Source organism: Rousettus aegyptiacus, unplaced genomic scaffold (genome assembly GCF_014176215.1).
Source record: "Rousettus aegyptiacus isolate mRouAeg1 unplaced genomic scaffold, mRouAeg1.p scaffold_m13_p_3, whole genome shotgun sequence".
Taxonomy (NCBI): Eukaryota; Metazoa; Chordata; class Mammalia; order Chiroptera; family Pteropodidae; genus Rousettus; species Rousettus aegyptiacus.
In genome coordinates this window covers 6,317,120-6,329,281 of record NW_023416306.1, presented here as the reverse complement: position 1 = coordinate 6,329,281, position 12,162 = coordinate 6,317,120, and the positions used below count along the sequence as shown (strand labels likewise).

Here is a 12,162-nt window from a genome sequence, read left to right as displayed (position 1 = left end):
ACCCCAAACCCTCTCCTCCTGGGGACAGACAGTGAGATCTGGCTCCTAACTAGGCTCAGAGGAGGATTCTGCCCTTCATGAAACAAGCTCTGAGCACCCTGCTCCCATGTCTCCCTGCCCAGTCCCTTACCTTCACATAGTCTCCACCAGCCTCCAGCTCTCCAGCAGCCCTGGAAAGAGAGAAGAGAGGTAAGTATCCCCAGCTCTGTCTGGCTCCCCAGCTACCAGCCTCTACCACCTGCCTGGTGCCAGCACCTGGCCCTCTGGGCCCCAGAGGGCTCATCCTGACAGCAGGGGCGGGGGCCACTGCAGCCGACAGCGCTTGCGGGAATCTGCGGGCGGGGCTGCTCCTCCACCCTCCAGCTGTGAGACCCTGGGCAAGTCCCTTTACCTCCCTGAGCCTGGGTTTCTTATGGGGGGGGGGGCAATGACAGTCTCTGCCTCCTCAGGTTGTTGTGAAGACTCAAGAAGCTGATGAATGCTACATGCTAACGCGGGCCTGCTTCCTGAATCACTGTCTCCACCCAGCTGCAGGGCACCGCGCCCTCCTGGTACTCTCTCCACCTCTCTCCAGCTTGAGGAGTTGGAGGCCCCAGGCTAGGGCTCAGCCTCTTCTCCTGCCGCCATACACTCACTCCCTAGTACAGAGTGACCCACTCAGCGGCTGCCTAACACACTGTGGTGCCAGTTGGCTGTAGAATTTATCCCCTCCTCCTTCAGGGCGGCTGGCACGTGGCCTGAAGAAGCCAGAGGCCAGGGCGGCTGTTTTTCCCAGGTGCCAAGTAAATATCATCCTTCCTCGCGCAGGCCACCATGAGTCACTTCCCCTGGTCCTTGGTGTTCAATGCTGTCCCTTCTCTGATGTAGCCTGGACCTGCCCTTTCGACACCAGTCTCATAAACCCAACTGTGTCCTTGTCATCTCCTCCTGAGTGTCTGAAGTCATCTTGAACTTGTCATATTCAAAGCAGGACTGTTGGGTCCTCCCCCACCATGGCCTTGCTCCAGACCCCCACCTCCCATCGCAGTCAATGTCAGTTTCATCCTTCGCGTTGCTTTGTTTGGCTAAGAACCTGCGGCCATCCGCGGCTCCCCTCTCGCTCACGCTCCACACCCAATCCACCAGGAAATCCTGCAGCTCCGCTTTCAAAATAGATTCTGACCACTTCTCTCCATGTGTCAACTCTGCCCCACATGGGCCACCGTCTGTGTCTTCGTGGAGTACACAGCAGTCTTCTCGGTGGCTCGCTCTCATACCCCGGTCAGCTACCACTCCACCAGACCGGGCACACACCCCGCCCCCGCCCTCCCATCTCCCGGAGAACAAGATCGAAAACCCTCTCCATGGCCTGCAGATGGCTGGCCACGTCATGTCATCCAACCAGAATGCTTCTTCCCTTGTGAGAGCGAAGAGGGTGCCATTACTACGCCAGAAAAATTGGCGTGAACTGGGTTATATGTTCCCCAGTCTATAGGGTCCTGAATGGCCTGGTGGTGCCCAACTGCCTACCTCGCCAACTGCCCCGTGCCTCCCTCCCTCACTCTGACCTTTGTGCTGCCCTGGCCACATTGGCCTTGTGCCAAGCTCATTCTTGTCACAGGGCCTTTGCACTTCCTATTCCTTTCGCCCTGCTTTATTTTCCTCACATGCCCGAAATAATCACTTGACATTTATCTACGACAAATAATTGCCTCACACCTCCACAAGGGCACCGACTTTGTCTAATCCAACACAGTGCCTGGCACTCAGGAGGAGCTCAAGATATATTTATTGCTTAAAGGAATGCATGAATAGTAAGCGCTCGATCAATGTTAATCTCTCTCATTATTATTAATTCTGTCAGGCTGGGCCCTGGCTCTCTGTCTGGGACAAGACTCAATATCCCCATCTGCAAAATAGGGAGAGAGACTGAACACCGGAGAACTGCTTCCTCACATACAGAAGTGCAATATTTAAATTTAAATGTAGTAAATTGAATAAAATAAATTTAAACCAGACAAATAAAAAAGAGCTGAGCTAAAAACAACGGTAACGACAACAGAAATTGTGGTCGAGGTGTGTGTTTCCAGGCCAGAATTTCATACTAGGTCTCCACAGCTCCTGAGACCAGGCGATCCTCGCTGAGAAGCAGTCTGACAGCCCGCTCTGTGGTGACATTCTAGAGTCCCTGTTGCTAACCTTCCCTCCTCCAAGGTCCTGCCTGACCTCTAACTGCAAACCCTCAAGCTGTGCTCGGCCGCAGTAGGCTCCCAAAGCAGCTGGTGTCCAGCAGTGGGAGCGAGGTGGAGTAAGGGACCCCTGTCCTGCTCGCCTCCACCGCTCTTCCTGGGTGAGGTGTCCCATCCCAGCGTTTCCGGCCATTCAGGCCCGGAAATCCTTCCACTGCTGGGAACAGATTGGCCAGGACACTGGGGTTGCCCCAGCATTTCCTCCTGCTTCCTGTCCACTTCCCCTCGGGCTCCGGGTGGGAGCAGAGCCTTGGGGAGGGGATGGCAGCGCTAGGGATCAGGTGCGATGGGGTGGCCAGGGCAAATGGGGGTGCTCGGGGCAGAGGCCCGGGAAGGCGAGGGTCTGGGCAGCACTCAGCCCCCATCGCCTGCCCCTAACCTACAATACTCCAGGATCTCCAAGACATAAGGTGACCATGTCTGCTGACACAGACTGCCATCTCTTTCCTGGACTATGGCCACCACCTTGTTACTGGCCTGTCGTTACCTCAGCAGCCCAAGCAGTCCTGTTAAAATGGAAGTTAGATCGTGGTGGCTTCTTTCCACTTTAACACACTGAAGTGGCCCCAGTTTTACTCAAGAGTAAAAGTCAAAGTTCTCATAACGGCCTTCACGACCTTACCACCTCTCCCATCTCAAGTCTGACCACACTGCTCCAGCTAAGCAGGGCTTCCTGCTGGCTTCTGTCCCCACCTCGGGGCCTTTGTGCTTTCTGTTCCCTCTGCTGGAAAACCTTCCCTCCAAATACCTACCCAGCTTCCTCCCTTCCCCTTTTCAAGCCTCTACTAAAATGTCCCCTTCTCATTGAGGACTTCCGGGCTACCCACCTAAAAGTCTGACCTTCTCCCTTCCCTGCCCTCCACCTCTGTAGGCCTCTCTCTGACTCACCACGTATCCTACCTCAAGCGTGGTGGACTGTCTCTTCTCACTAACCGTCAGCTCCACAAGGGCAGGCATTGGGGTCCGCCTAGAGCAGTGCCAGGCAGATGTGTTTGAATGAATGAATGTCACACCAGCCCCTGCAACCCTGAGGTTAAAGACTAGTCCTCGTGGTGGCTCGGCCTTCTGGGACCGGGCCTCTGCCAGCCATCCCTCCTCTCTCCTAACTCTTTCTTGCCCTCCGGCCACCCCGCGCTTCCTCCGGGGAGTGCAGCTCCCTCCAACCTCGGGGCCTTTGCACATGATGTTCCCTCTGCCCGGAACCTCCTCTTCCCCTTAGGGCCAGAGTAATTCCAACTCCGACTTCAGATTCACTTTGCCTTGGAGATTTCTAGAACGTTCTCCCTCCTGTTGTAATGACCAAATCCAGGAATCAAGCTTCCTTCCATTTCTAAAACCTCGGCTCCATTTAGTTCGTTTATTCTTATTTTATGGACTTAAAAGGCACATCCTCTCTAATATTAGTGGTGAAACCAATTAATAAATAATAGTGACAACTGAGCTAAATCAGTCCCATTAATCAACCACATTATTTAAATAAGCAACCCCTTTAATTGCCCATGTTAACTGATTTGTTCTGATAACTGATACCACTCATTGCATGTATTAGCTTAATTAATTGGATTAATGAGCAGTAATTACAGCCCATTATCTTTTCTTTCCCTAGTGCAGGTTTAAATCTGAGCTTCACCTTCAGGGCCTTCGTACTAGCCCAGTAGAAAGGGTGAGGCTTCCCAGGGACCCTAGAGGAGAGGCAGTGGAGAGAGGCCACCATTCTGTCCGCCCTGGCCTACTGCCCTTTATCCTTCCCCCGGTTTGTTCCCTTGGGCCTGGGGACCTAGTCATATAGCCTTGAGTGGAGACTTGCCCAACCTGTGCCTCCTGCTTCTCAACTTTCCCCTTGCCTTCCCCTCTCTTGGGTTCAACTTCCTTATCTGTGAAATGGGCACATTATAACTCTTCCAGAGGGTCCAAGAAGATCCTATGAGAAGGAAGGGTGGAAGGTTCCCTCGCCCACATGGCTTCTCTCTCTGCCCCACCCCCGCTCTGGAGAGCTCCCTTCCTGGCCCTCCCAGAGGGCTGAAGATTCTTTCCTTCCTTTACCCTGACCTGCCCTTACCGCTGGCACAGAAGCAATACTGCTCTGTGCTCCTTAGTCCTTAAAAGCCCTGGACAGAGGGAGATCTGGGGCAAAGTCCCGTCTCTCTGGGGACACCATGGGCCTTTGGGATTTCCTGACAAGAAGACTCTTGGCTCTAGCGCAGCCCTGCCCACCGCCTCTAAGATGGCCCGCCACTGTCCTGGAGACATCTTGGCTCCTTTTTACTGTTCTGCACCCTCAGTCTTCTTGACGGGGTGAGCCCCCCAGTAGGAGCTCAAAAAGGGTGCCAGCCCTGGAAGGAGAGAACAGATCAAGGCCATTCTCCCCGGGGCAGAGCTGAGGATGCCAAGTTCTGAGATCTGCTACCTGCTGGAGAAGAGCAAACCGGAAGTCGTGCCGAGCGCTGCCTGAATGCCTGGGATCTCCCCACGTTACAGAGGAGAAAACCGAAGCTTGTGACTTGACCCAGGACCCACGGCTGCAGACTAGATCTGGGTTGGCTCTGCTCTGCTTCTTGCATGAAGCCATCTCCCCTGGAAAACGGAGATGCTTTGGGGTGGACAGGGGAAGAAGGCGGGGAGGGGATGGCAAAGAAAAATAATATTTCAACCAGACCAGGAGCCCAGAACTGATGTCAGGAAAAGGAAACGGAATGGGGATTGACACAGAGAAGACAGCCGGGAGGGAGGAAGCTGTGTGAGCCGGGCCAAGTGCCCCTCGTTGGGCCTCAGCTTCCTCTTCTATAGCATGGGCATGGTGGTAGCAGGAGTGGCTCCTGTGTGCTGGTACTTCCTTGAGTCAAGCCCAGGATAATGGATGCTGCATCTCATCCGCAATGACCCTGTGAAGCAGATGCTGCTATTCTCCCCAATTCCTAGATGGGGAAACTGAGGCTCAAGGAGGGGAAAGGAGTTGTTCAAGTTTGTACAATCAGTGGGCCTCTGAGCTGCTGATATATCTGACCCCTGTCCTCCCCGGCCCGCACCCCACATAGGTCCAGCATTCTGCAAATAGGGTCCCCTGAGGGTTTGGGGGGATGTGGCTCCAGTTGGGGGCAGGGGCAGTCCATCTTTCCCAAACCAGCACAGTTCCCACAGCCTGAGGCGTCTAGGGGTCTCAAGGACTGTGAGAAAGTCTCCACAGGAAATGAGAGCCAGGAGCAGCTGGGCCCCTTCGGAAGACAAGGACCAGCCGCCCAGAGCCTGAGGAGGCTGGACGGGCTGGGCCCCCACAGCCCCCTCCCCCGGTGGGTAATCACTACCAGATGCCCGGCAGCTGACGTCACTCTCCAGGGCTGAGAGGGTCGTGGGACTCTGGGGAGCTCTGGGAATTCTTGGACCAGAATCAACATTCCAGAAGGAAAAGGGGGGTGGGGGTGTCTTGGCCTGTTCTCAGTGCCCGGCTCCAGGGCTGGGGCACAGGCAACACAGGGTGCCCCTGGCTCTCCTATGGGGTACCACCTTCTCCAAGTCTCGATTTCCTCTTGAACAGCTCCAGGGGTGGGAGTGGAGGGGCCTGGGTCTCTGGGTGGCAGAAAAGGATGCTTGGGTGACATACTTTAGAATAAGAACTGTATTCAAATCCTCCTCAAAGAAGAGGTCCTTGTAAAACATAAGTCACAGTGGGGCCCTCCTCTGCTCAGGGCCAGTCATGGCTGCTCAGAGTCAAAGCCAGGTCCTTGCCGGGCCTTCCCGGCCTTGCATTATACGAACCCATTTCCTGTCTCCCACCACTCCTCTCTCCTCAGACCGCCGTCTTGCTCTACTCCAGCCACTCAGGTCTCTGCTACTCCTCAGACACACCGCCGACGTTCCCACCTCAGGACCTTTGTACGTGCTGTTCCCCTTGGCCTGGTACAGTCTACCCCAGATAGCGAGAGGGACTGTTCCCTCATCTTCTTTGTTCGAACATCAGTTTCTCACTGAGACTTTCTTCCTGGCTAGCCTTCCTAAATTGTCACCACCAGCCTCTCCCGCCTGAGACCAATTCCCCGACTTGATCTAAATCTTTTCCATGGTGCTTTTCTCTTCTAGCTGACCACATCTTGTGCCTCTCTCTTCCCCACATTGGAATGGGGGCTCCACGAGAGCAGGGCTTTGTCTGCTGTGCTCACTGCTGTTTACATCTCGGCAAATATTAAAATAACTAAAATTCCAGCTCAACTGTGTGACCTCGTGCAAGTTATTACCGTCGCAAAACCTCAAGCTCTCTGATCTCGGAAGCTAAGCAGAGTTGGGCCTGGTTAATACTTAGATGGCAGACCACCTAGGAAGACCAGGTGCTATAGGCATAAAAAATAAAAAATAAAGGATTGTAAGCTGACAATCCTTGCAATCTGTGAGGTCAATCAAGGGTTGCCTTACCTAAAAATAAATAAATAAATACATACATACATACATACAAACATACATACATACATACATAAATAACAAAACCTCAATCTCTTCATCTATAAACTAGGCTCCTAATACCTCTCCAGGGTGTTATGGGAAGTCATTTGAAATGATGGTAGAAATGGCTTTGAGTGTTTTGCTTGCAGGAGGTGAAATGTGGCCTAAGTGGTTAAGAGCTTGGCCTTGGGAGTGGGCCAGGTCTGGGGTCAATCTAGGCTCTGACACTTAATCTCTCTATGATCACAGGAAAGTCCATTCCCTCTCTGAACCTCCAGTCTTCTTACTGGAGCAAATAGGGGCTCGCCCCTCACAGGGCCCATTTGCTAGACAGTGCCCATTGGGAGCTCCAGACGGGCTGGCTCCTTGGGAGCAGATCTTGATCACTCTGGCAGGACCTGACAATTCCCATATGGGTATGGCTGTCAGCGGGAAGGGGTTGGGAGCCTCCCTTCCCTCTTGGAGCCTCTGCTTTCTTTTCCGTGACATGGACTGAGAGGCAAAGGTGTCAGGGGTCTCTGGACTGGCTATGTCCTTCCAGAAGGCTGAGGGTGCTGGGGGGCGGTGGCAGGCTAGGCTGGGGCTCTCCTTTCATTCTCTGTGCAGTTGGCTCCTCCTCCCTCCTTCCTCCTCATCCCCATGATCTCAGCAGGCCACGGGGCACCAGGAAACTCCTGCAGCCTCACCTCTTCCCCTTCCTTCCTTCTGCTCCAGGTGCACCCTGCCTCCCAGGGAGTAGGGAAGGAACAACCAGCTCAGGCTGCTCCCTGAGCGGCTGCAGGAACCACCCCCTGGCAACCCCTCGGGAATGAGGCACCAAGTCTGGCTCAGTGGCAGTTCTCAAATGCCCTCCTCCTTCTCAAGCTGGGTGGATCCTAAGACACCATCCTAGACCCATCTGGGCTACTGGAGAGATTGAGGCCCAGAGCAGAGCAGGACAAGCCTGATCTCACACAGGCAAAGCAGCTCTCCTGACTCCAGCGAACAAGGCTGGGTTTCAGGGGCTCCTGGAAGCCTTGAACAACTCCTGGTCTCCTACTTGGCCTGGAGAGCAGGCGGGACACTGGGTCCCAGGGCATCAGGAAGGGGCTCAATCTGAGCCGCAAACCCACTGCCTCAGGACCCCTGGACACTCCAGATAATTGGAGGGTGAGGGGAAGAGTTTCCTCTGACAGCTTTAGGCTGCATCTGATGCCAGAGGCACTGCCAGGACCACCATGGGCCCTTGCCCATGGGGCAGGAAGGCTAGGTCTTAGACTTGACATTCTTGCAGTGTCTCAAGAATATCCTTCTCAGAGGCCCTGGCCCTGCTGGAGGGGAATGAATTGCCCAGCCTTTAAAGACATGCGCCAGGAAGGTAGAGTTAAACCCTGGTTCTGATCTTTTCTATGGTGTCAAATCAGGCAAGCAAAACTCTTTCCTCATCTATAAAGTGGGAATGATAATAGTGGCTCTCTCCTGGGCCTATTGTGAGGAATAAACCTGTGCGCGGACAGACCGGGACAGTTACACCAAAAGAAATCTTAAAAGACCCTTATGCTTAACCAGCACCCCAGTTTGTCAGTTGCCTCAGGGGCACGCATTTCTCGCTCAGGCCAGTACGGTCTCTGCAGGTCCTCCCAGGGCCCAGCTCGGTCACTCACCCTCTGGGTGTCAGTGCTGGACACCTTCGACCCACTGCAGTCATGGTTCCCCGTGGTCGCTGCCTGCAGCCTGGCGACCTCCTCAACCCAACGGCTCCCGCTTTTCTCAGACCACAGAGCTGCGGAGCTCAAAGCAGGACTCCAGGGGGCGGGGCCTAATGTGTAAGCCACGCCCAGGGCACGCCCCTCCGCCCTCTGCTGGGCACCGCCCCACCCACTAGGAAAGACACGCCCTACCTCAGACACGCCCCTCCGCTGACCTCACTCTGCCTTCTCCCAATCGGTGTCCGAGGGCCAAGAAAACCACGCCCCCCAGGCACACCCCCTCCTCCTCGCCCCGCCTCGCTCCCCACGCCAGCTTCCCCAACAGTCCCCGGTGCCTCCTGGAAAGACCACGCCCCTCCACCTCGGCGGGTCCAGTTCCTTCAAACTCCAGTTCCTTCAAACTCAGAACGCCCCAGGACCGATCAGACCCTCTCCCCTACTACAATCCTTGCTCTTCCACACCCGAATGAGGCCGAATTTAGGAGGGGATGGCAGGGCGTCCCAGATGGTGAGGCAGTGAGGGACGGTGGAAAGCACAAATTTTATTAATCATAAAGGTAAGCTTTCCGATTTACTGAACGTTTGTCGTGTGCCAAGCACTGTGCTGAGATTTTATAAGTATGTTATTCTTGATTTCTCACCACAACCCTACAAGGTTGGTACTATAGTTAGGCCCATTTATCAGATCAAGAAACTAAGGTTGAGAGAAGGGAACAGACTTGTCCGAGAGCAAGCAGTTAGTAAGAAGCAGACTTCGGGACTGGATTCACTCTGCAGCTTTACAAGGTCTTGCTGCCCGTCGAAGGAAGAATCGTCTAGGATTAATTACCTCAGCGCACAGAAGAGGTGCTTGTGTCTCAGGGCAGATTCAGTCAAGAAAGGTCCCAGAACCAGCCTTAGAATTACTTTTGCTCCGCTGATTTTTTTCTCTTTATTTCAATAGGCACAGTGGATCAGTGTGGCTTACACAAAGGCTCTGAGGGTTGAAAAGGCTCTTTTGGTTGGGGTCGAGGCATCTCCCAAGGGCATGAAGTACATGGCCGTAGGGCTTAGGTGTGGGTACAGTGGGGTGGATGAGTATGCGGCCACTGGAGGCAAGCAGTTTCCTGTTCAAATTACAGCTCAGAGACCTTGGCTGAATCTCAGTTTCCCCATTTGTAAAAGGGGGCTAACTATAGATTCTTTTACAGAATTTTCAGTGAGTAACATTTGTTTTGACACCCAGTAAAACAAGTGTTTACTACATGGGAGCTATGACCATATCATCACTGTATTTTTGTATGCACATTCTCAACTTACCCTACAACCAAGTTAAGTGACTGTTTGTTTGTTTGTCTTTTTTCTTGAAAATTAATCGCAAGCAAAGAGCTAAGCGCAGTGCCTGGTCTACAGTAAGCACTTGGTTTAGGTTTATTTGTTTGTTAGTTGGTTTACCCACATGTGTGGGTCGAGGGGACCTCTCCAGTCGCCACTGGCAGGAGACTAGAGACACCACCCCTGCAGGTCCCGCCTTCACTCTCTCCTGGTGGGCACCTACCTTTCTGGGGACACATTCCCGGGGGCTCTATCCTCTTCTATGTCTGACCTGGGGTCTTCAGGCTTTCTCATGGGGTCCACCTCCACTGCAGAAGGGGTGGGTCCCACTGCTGAGGTGTTCTCCAGGGGAGTTTCAGTCCTCACCACCACTTCCTTGGCTGCCTCCACGCCTGGGGGGTCGGGCAGAACTCGGGGTACCAGATGGGGCACAGCGCCCACCTCTCGGGCCTTCCGGGCAGCCTGTTGTTCCCGAGTCTTCTTGATGCTGGGCCGAGGCATGGTGCCCATGTGACTGTACATGTCACTGGAGCGAGCATAGGCCAGGGGGCTCTTGGGGACTGTCACCATGTCATCCTGTGTGGCTTCAAACGTTTCAGACTCTAGGTAGGAACGGATACTGATGGGGGCTGAGGACCGTCTCAGAGTAAAGGACCGATGGAGGTTGGAGAGACTCCCAAGGCCCTTGAACTTGAAGAACTCTGGCAGGAGAGGAGGGAAAAGAGTTAACGCCAATGCCAGGAGCAATGATAATAAAAAACACATGCTGTTTGACTCACTGAGGGTTTGTGGAGGGTCAGGCCTCACCGGCACTCCCTCTAATTACTATGGTATAACTTGGCAGCTTTGGAGTCACATAGCCCTGGGCTTGAATCCTTGCTCTTCCACATCCTAGCTGTGCATCCTTAGGCAAGTCATTTGACCTCTCTGAGCCCCATTCGCCACATCAATAAAATAGATTATAGTACCCACCTCCTATGGGCAGTGAGAGGATTGAAGAAAAGCATGGAAACGATATTCTTAACATGATGCCCAGCACACAGGATTTTCTCAAGAAGTCATGAAGAAGATGATGATGATGATTACAATTACACCTGTGCATTTGTTAAACACGCTGCACACATCATCTCACTGAATTCTCAGCACAACTCAGTGACACAAGTTTAATCCTCCATTCTCCAGATGAGGAAATTGAGGTTCAGAAATGTGAAATGAACCACTAAGCTCACACAGCCAGCAGATAAAACTGCATGTATGTGCGTGTGTGTATGTGCATGTTAGGACAGGAAGGGGCGTTTGAGCGCCTGGGGCAGGGACGAAATGAAGAGGGGGTTGTCAGGAGCCTGAGGGTCCCACTCTCTGCGGTTCTTTCCTTCCTGTCAGCTGAGCCCACGGTCCTAACCTAGGCAACTGTGCTCGGGTGATACCATCTCCACATTTCCGCAGGGGTGCATGTGAATTCCCTCCTTCCTGTCTCCAGCAGTGGGATTGCCCCTCCTCACAGCCACCACCATTGGACTTCTCTATGCTTCCAGATGAGCAAAAGGGGAAAATCTCTGGCGTTTTCAACTTCCTTGGCATCCTCTGCTTCCTCAGGTCCTCATAAACATGCCAGAATATAGGTAGGATGCCCCCCTTCCCCCATATGACGAGAGGAAACTTAGGCCCAGAGAGGGGAAGGAACCTGCCCAGGGTCACACAGCAAGGCTGAGCCCGGTTGAGGGTCCAGGGCTCTGGACTGCTGGATCAGTGCTCTGAGGCTTTCCTCCCAGCCCTGCCCAGCCCTCACTTGGTCTTAGCGTCTGCTTCTTAAGACACACTGTCAGAAAATTCTCTCACTCTGCTCTCAGAAAGCTATTCCATGGGGCAGAAATTGTGCCAACAGCCAGATGGAGGACCACAAACTGCCTCCTGTCTCAGCACGACTTGTTTTGTGTCCCAGACACTGGGGGTCTGGAGGAAAGAGTAGTGAGGCAGGGAGGGAAACTGAGGCTGAGTCCAGGAACATGACATTGATCCCCATATGATCTCAGGGAATTCTCTGGGTCTCAGTTTTTTCACCTGTGGAATGTACTCATAACCTTGCACCACACACACACACACACACACACACACACACACACACCAGAGATGGGAGGAACCAGGGAGAGCAGATTTCTGGGACTGGGAGGGGACGAACCTGGGGAAACAGCAATGGGTGGGTGTGGCCCTTCGTTAAGTTGCTCTGGGTCCCAAAGCCACTGCTGGTGGGGACGTAAGATAGCATCGCATGGCACGCACACACCCCACCCCACCCCAGTAACACTGCCTGACCTGAGACCCTATGGAACCAGGCCCAGAGGCAGGGGGCAGCCCAGCCGTGAGGTAGGTCAAAGAGAGCCAAGGACCGGGATGTGCAGACCGACGGAGAGAATGAGTCAGGGTGGACTGAGACAGAAACAACAGCGGCACAGAGGTGGAGAGCCAAACCGGCCAGGGAGTGAGAAAGATACTGGGGCCAG

The 12,162-nt window shown here is 53.7% G+C and overlaps 1 protein-coding gene across 2 annotated transcripts in view; it reads right to left on the bottom strand.

Moving 5' to 3' along the window:
- The window catches only part of SH2D3C (SH2 domain containing 3C), a 28,625-nt gene that overhangs the window by 16,156 nt on the left and 307 nt on the right, over window positions 1–12,162 (bottom strand). The window contains exons 2-3 of one of the 2 annotated variants that reach the window (XM_016163692.2): window positions 9,885–10,362; window positions 131–170 (exon numbers count right to left, since the gene is read on the bottom strand). In XM_016163692.2, the coding sequence (XP_016019178.2) occupies window positions 131–170; window positions 9,885–10,362 (518 nt within the window). Of the gene's footprint in view, window positions 1–130; window positions 171–8,302; window positions 8,549–9,884; window positions 10,363–12,162 lie in introns of those variants that run through there. The other variant, XM_016163693.2, reaches the window with a different exon arrangement.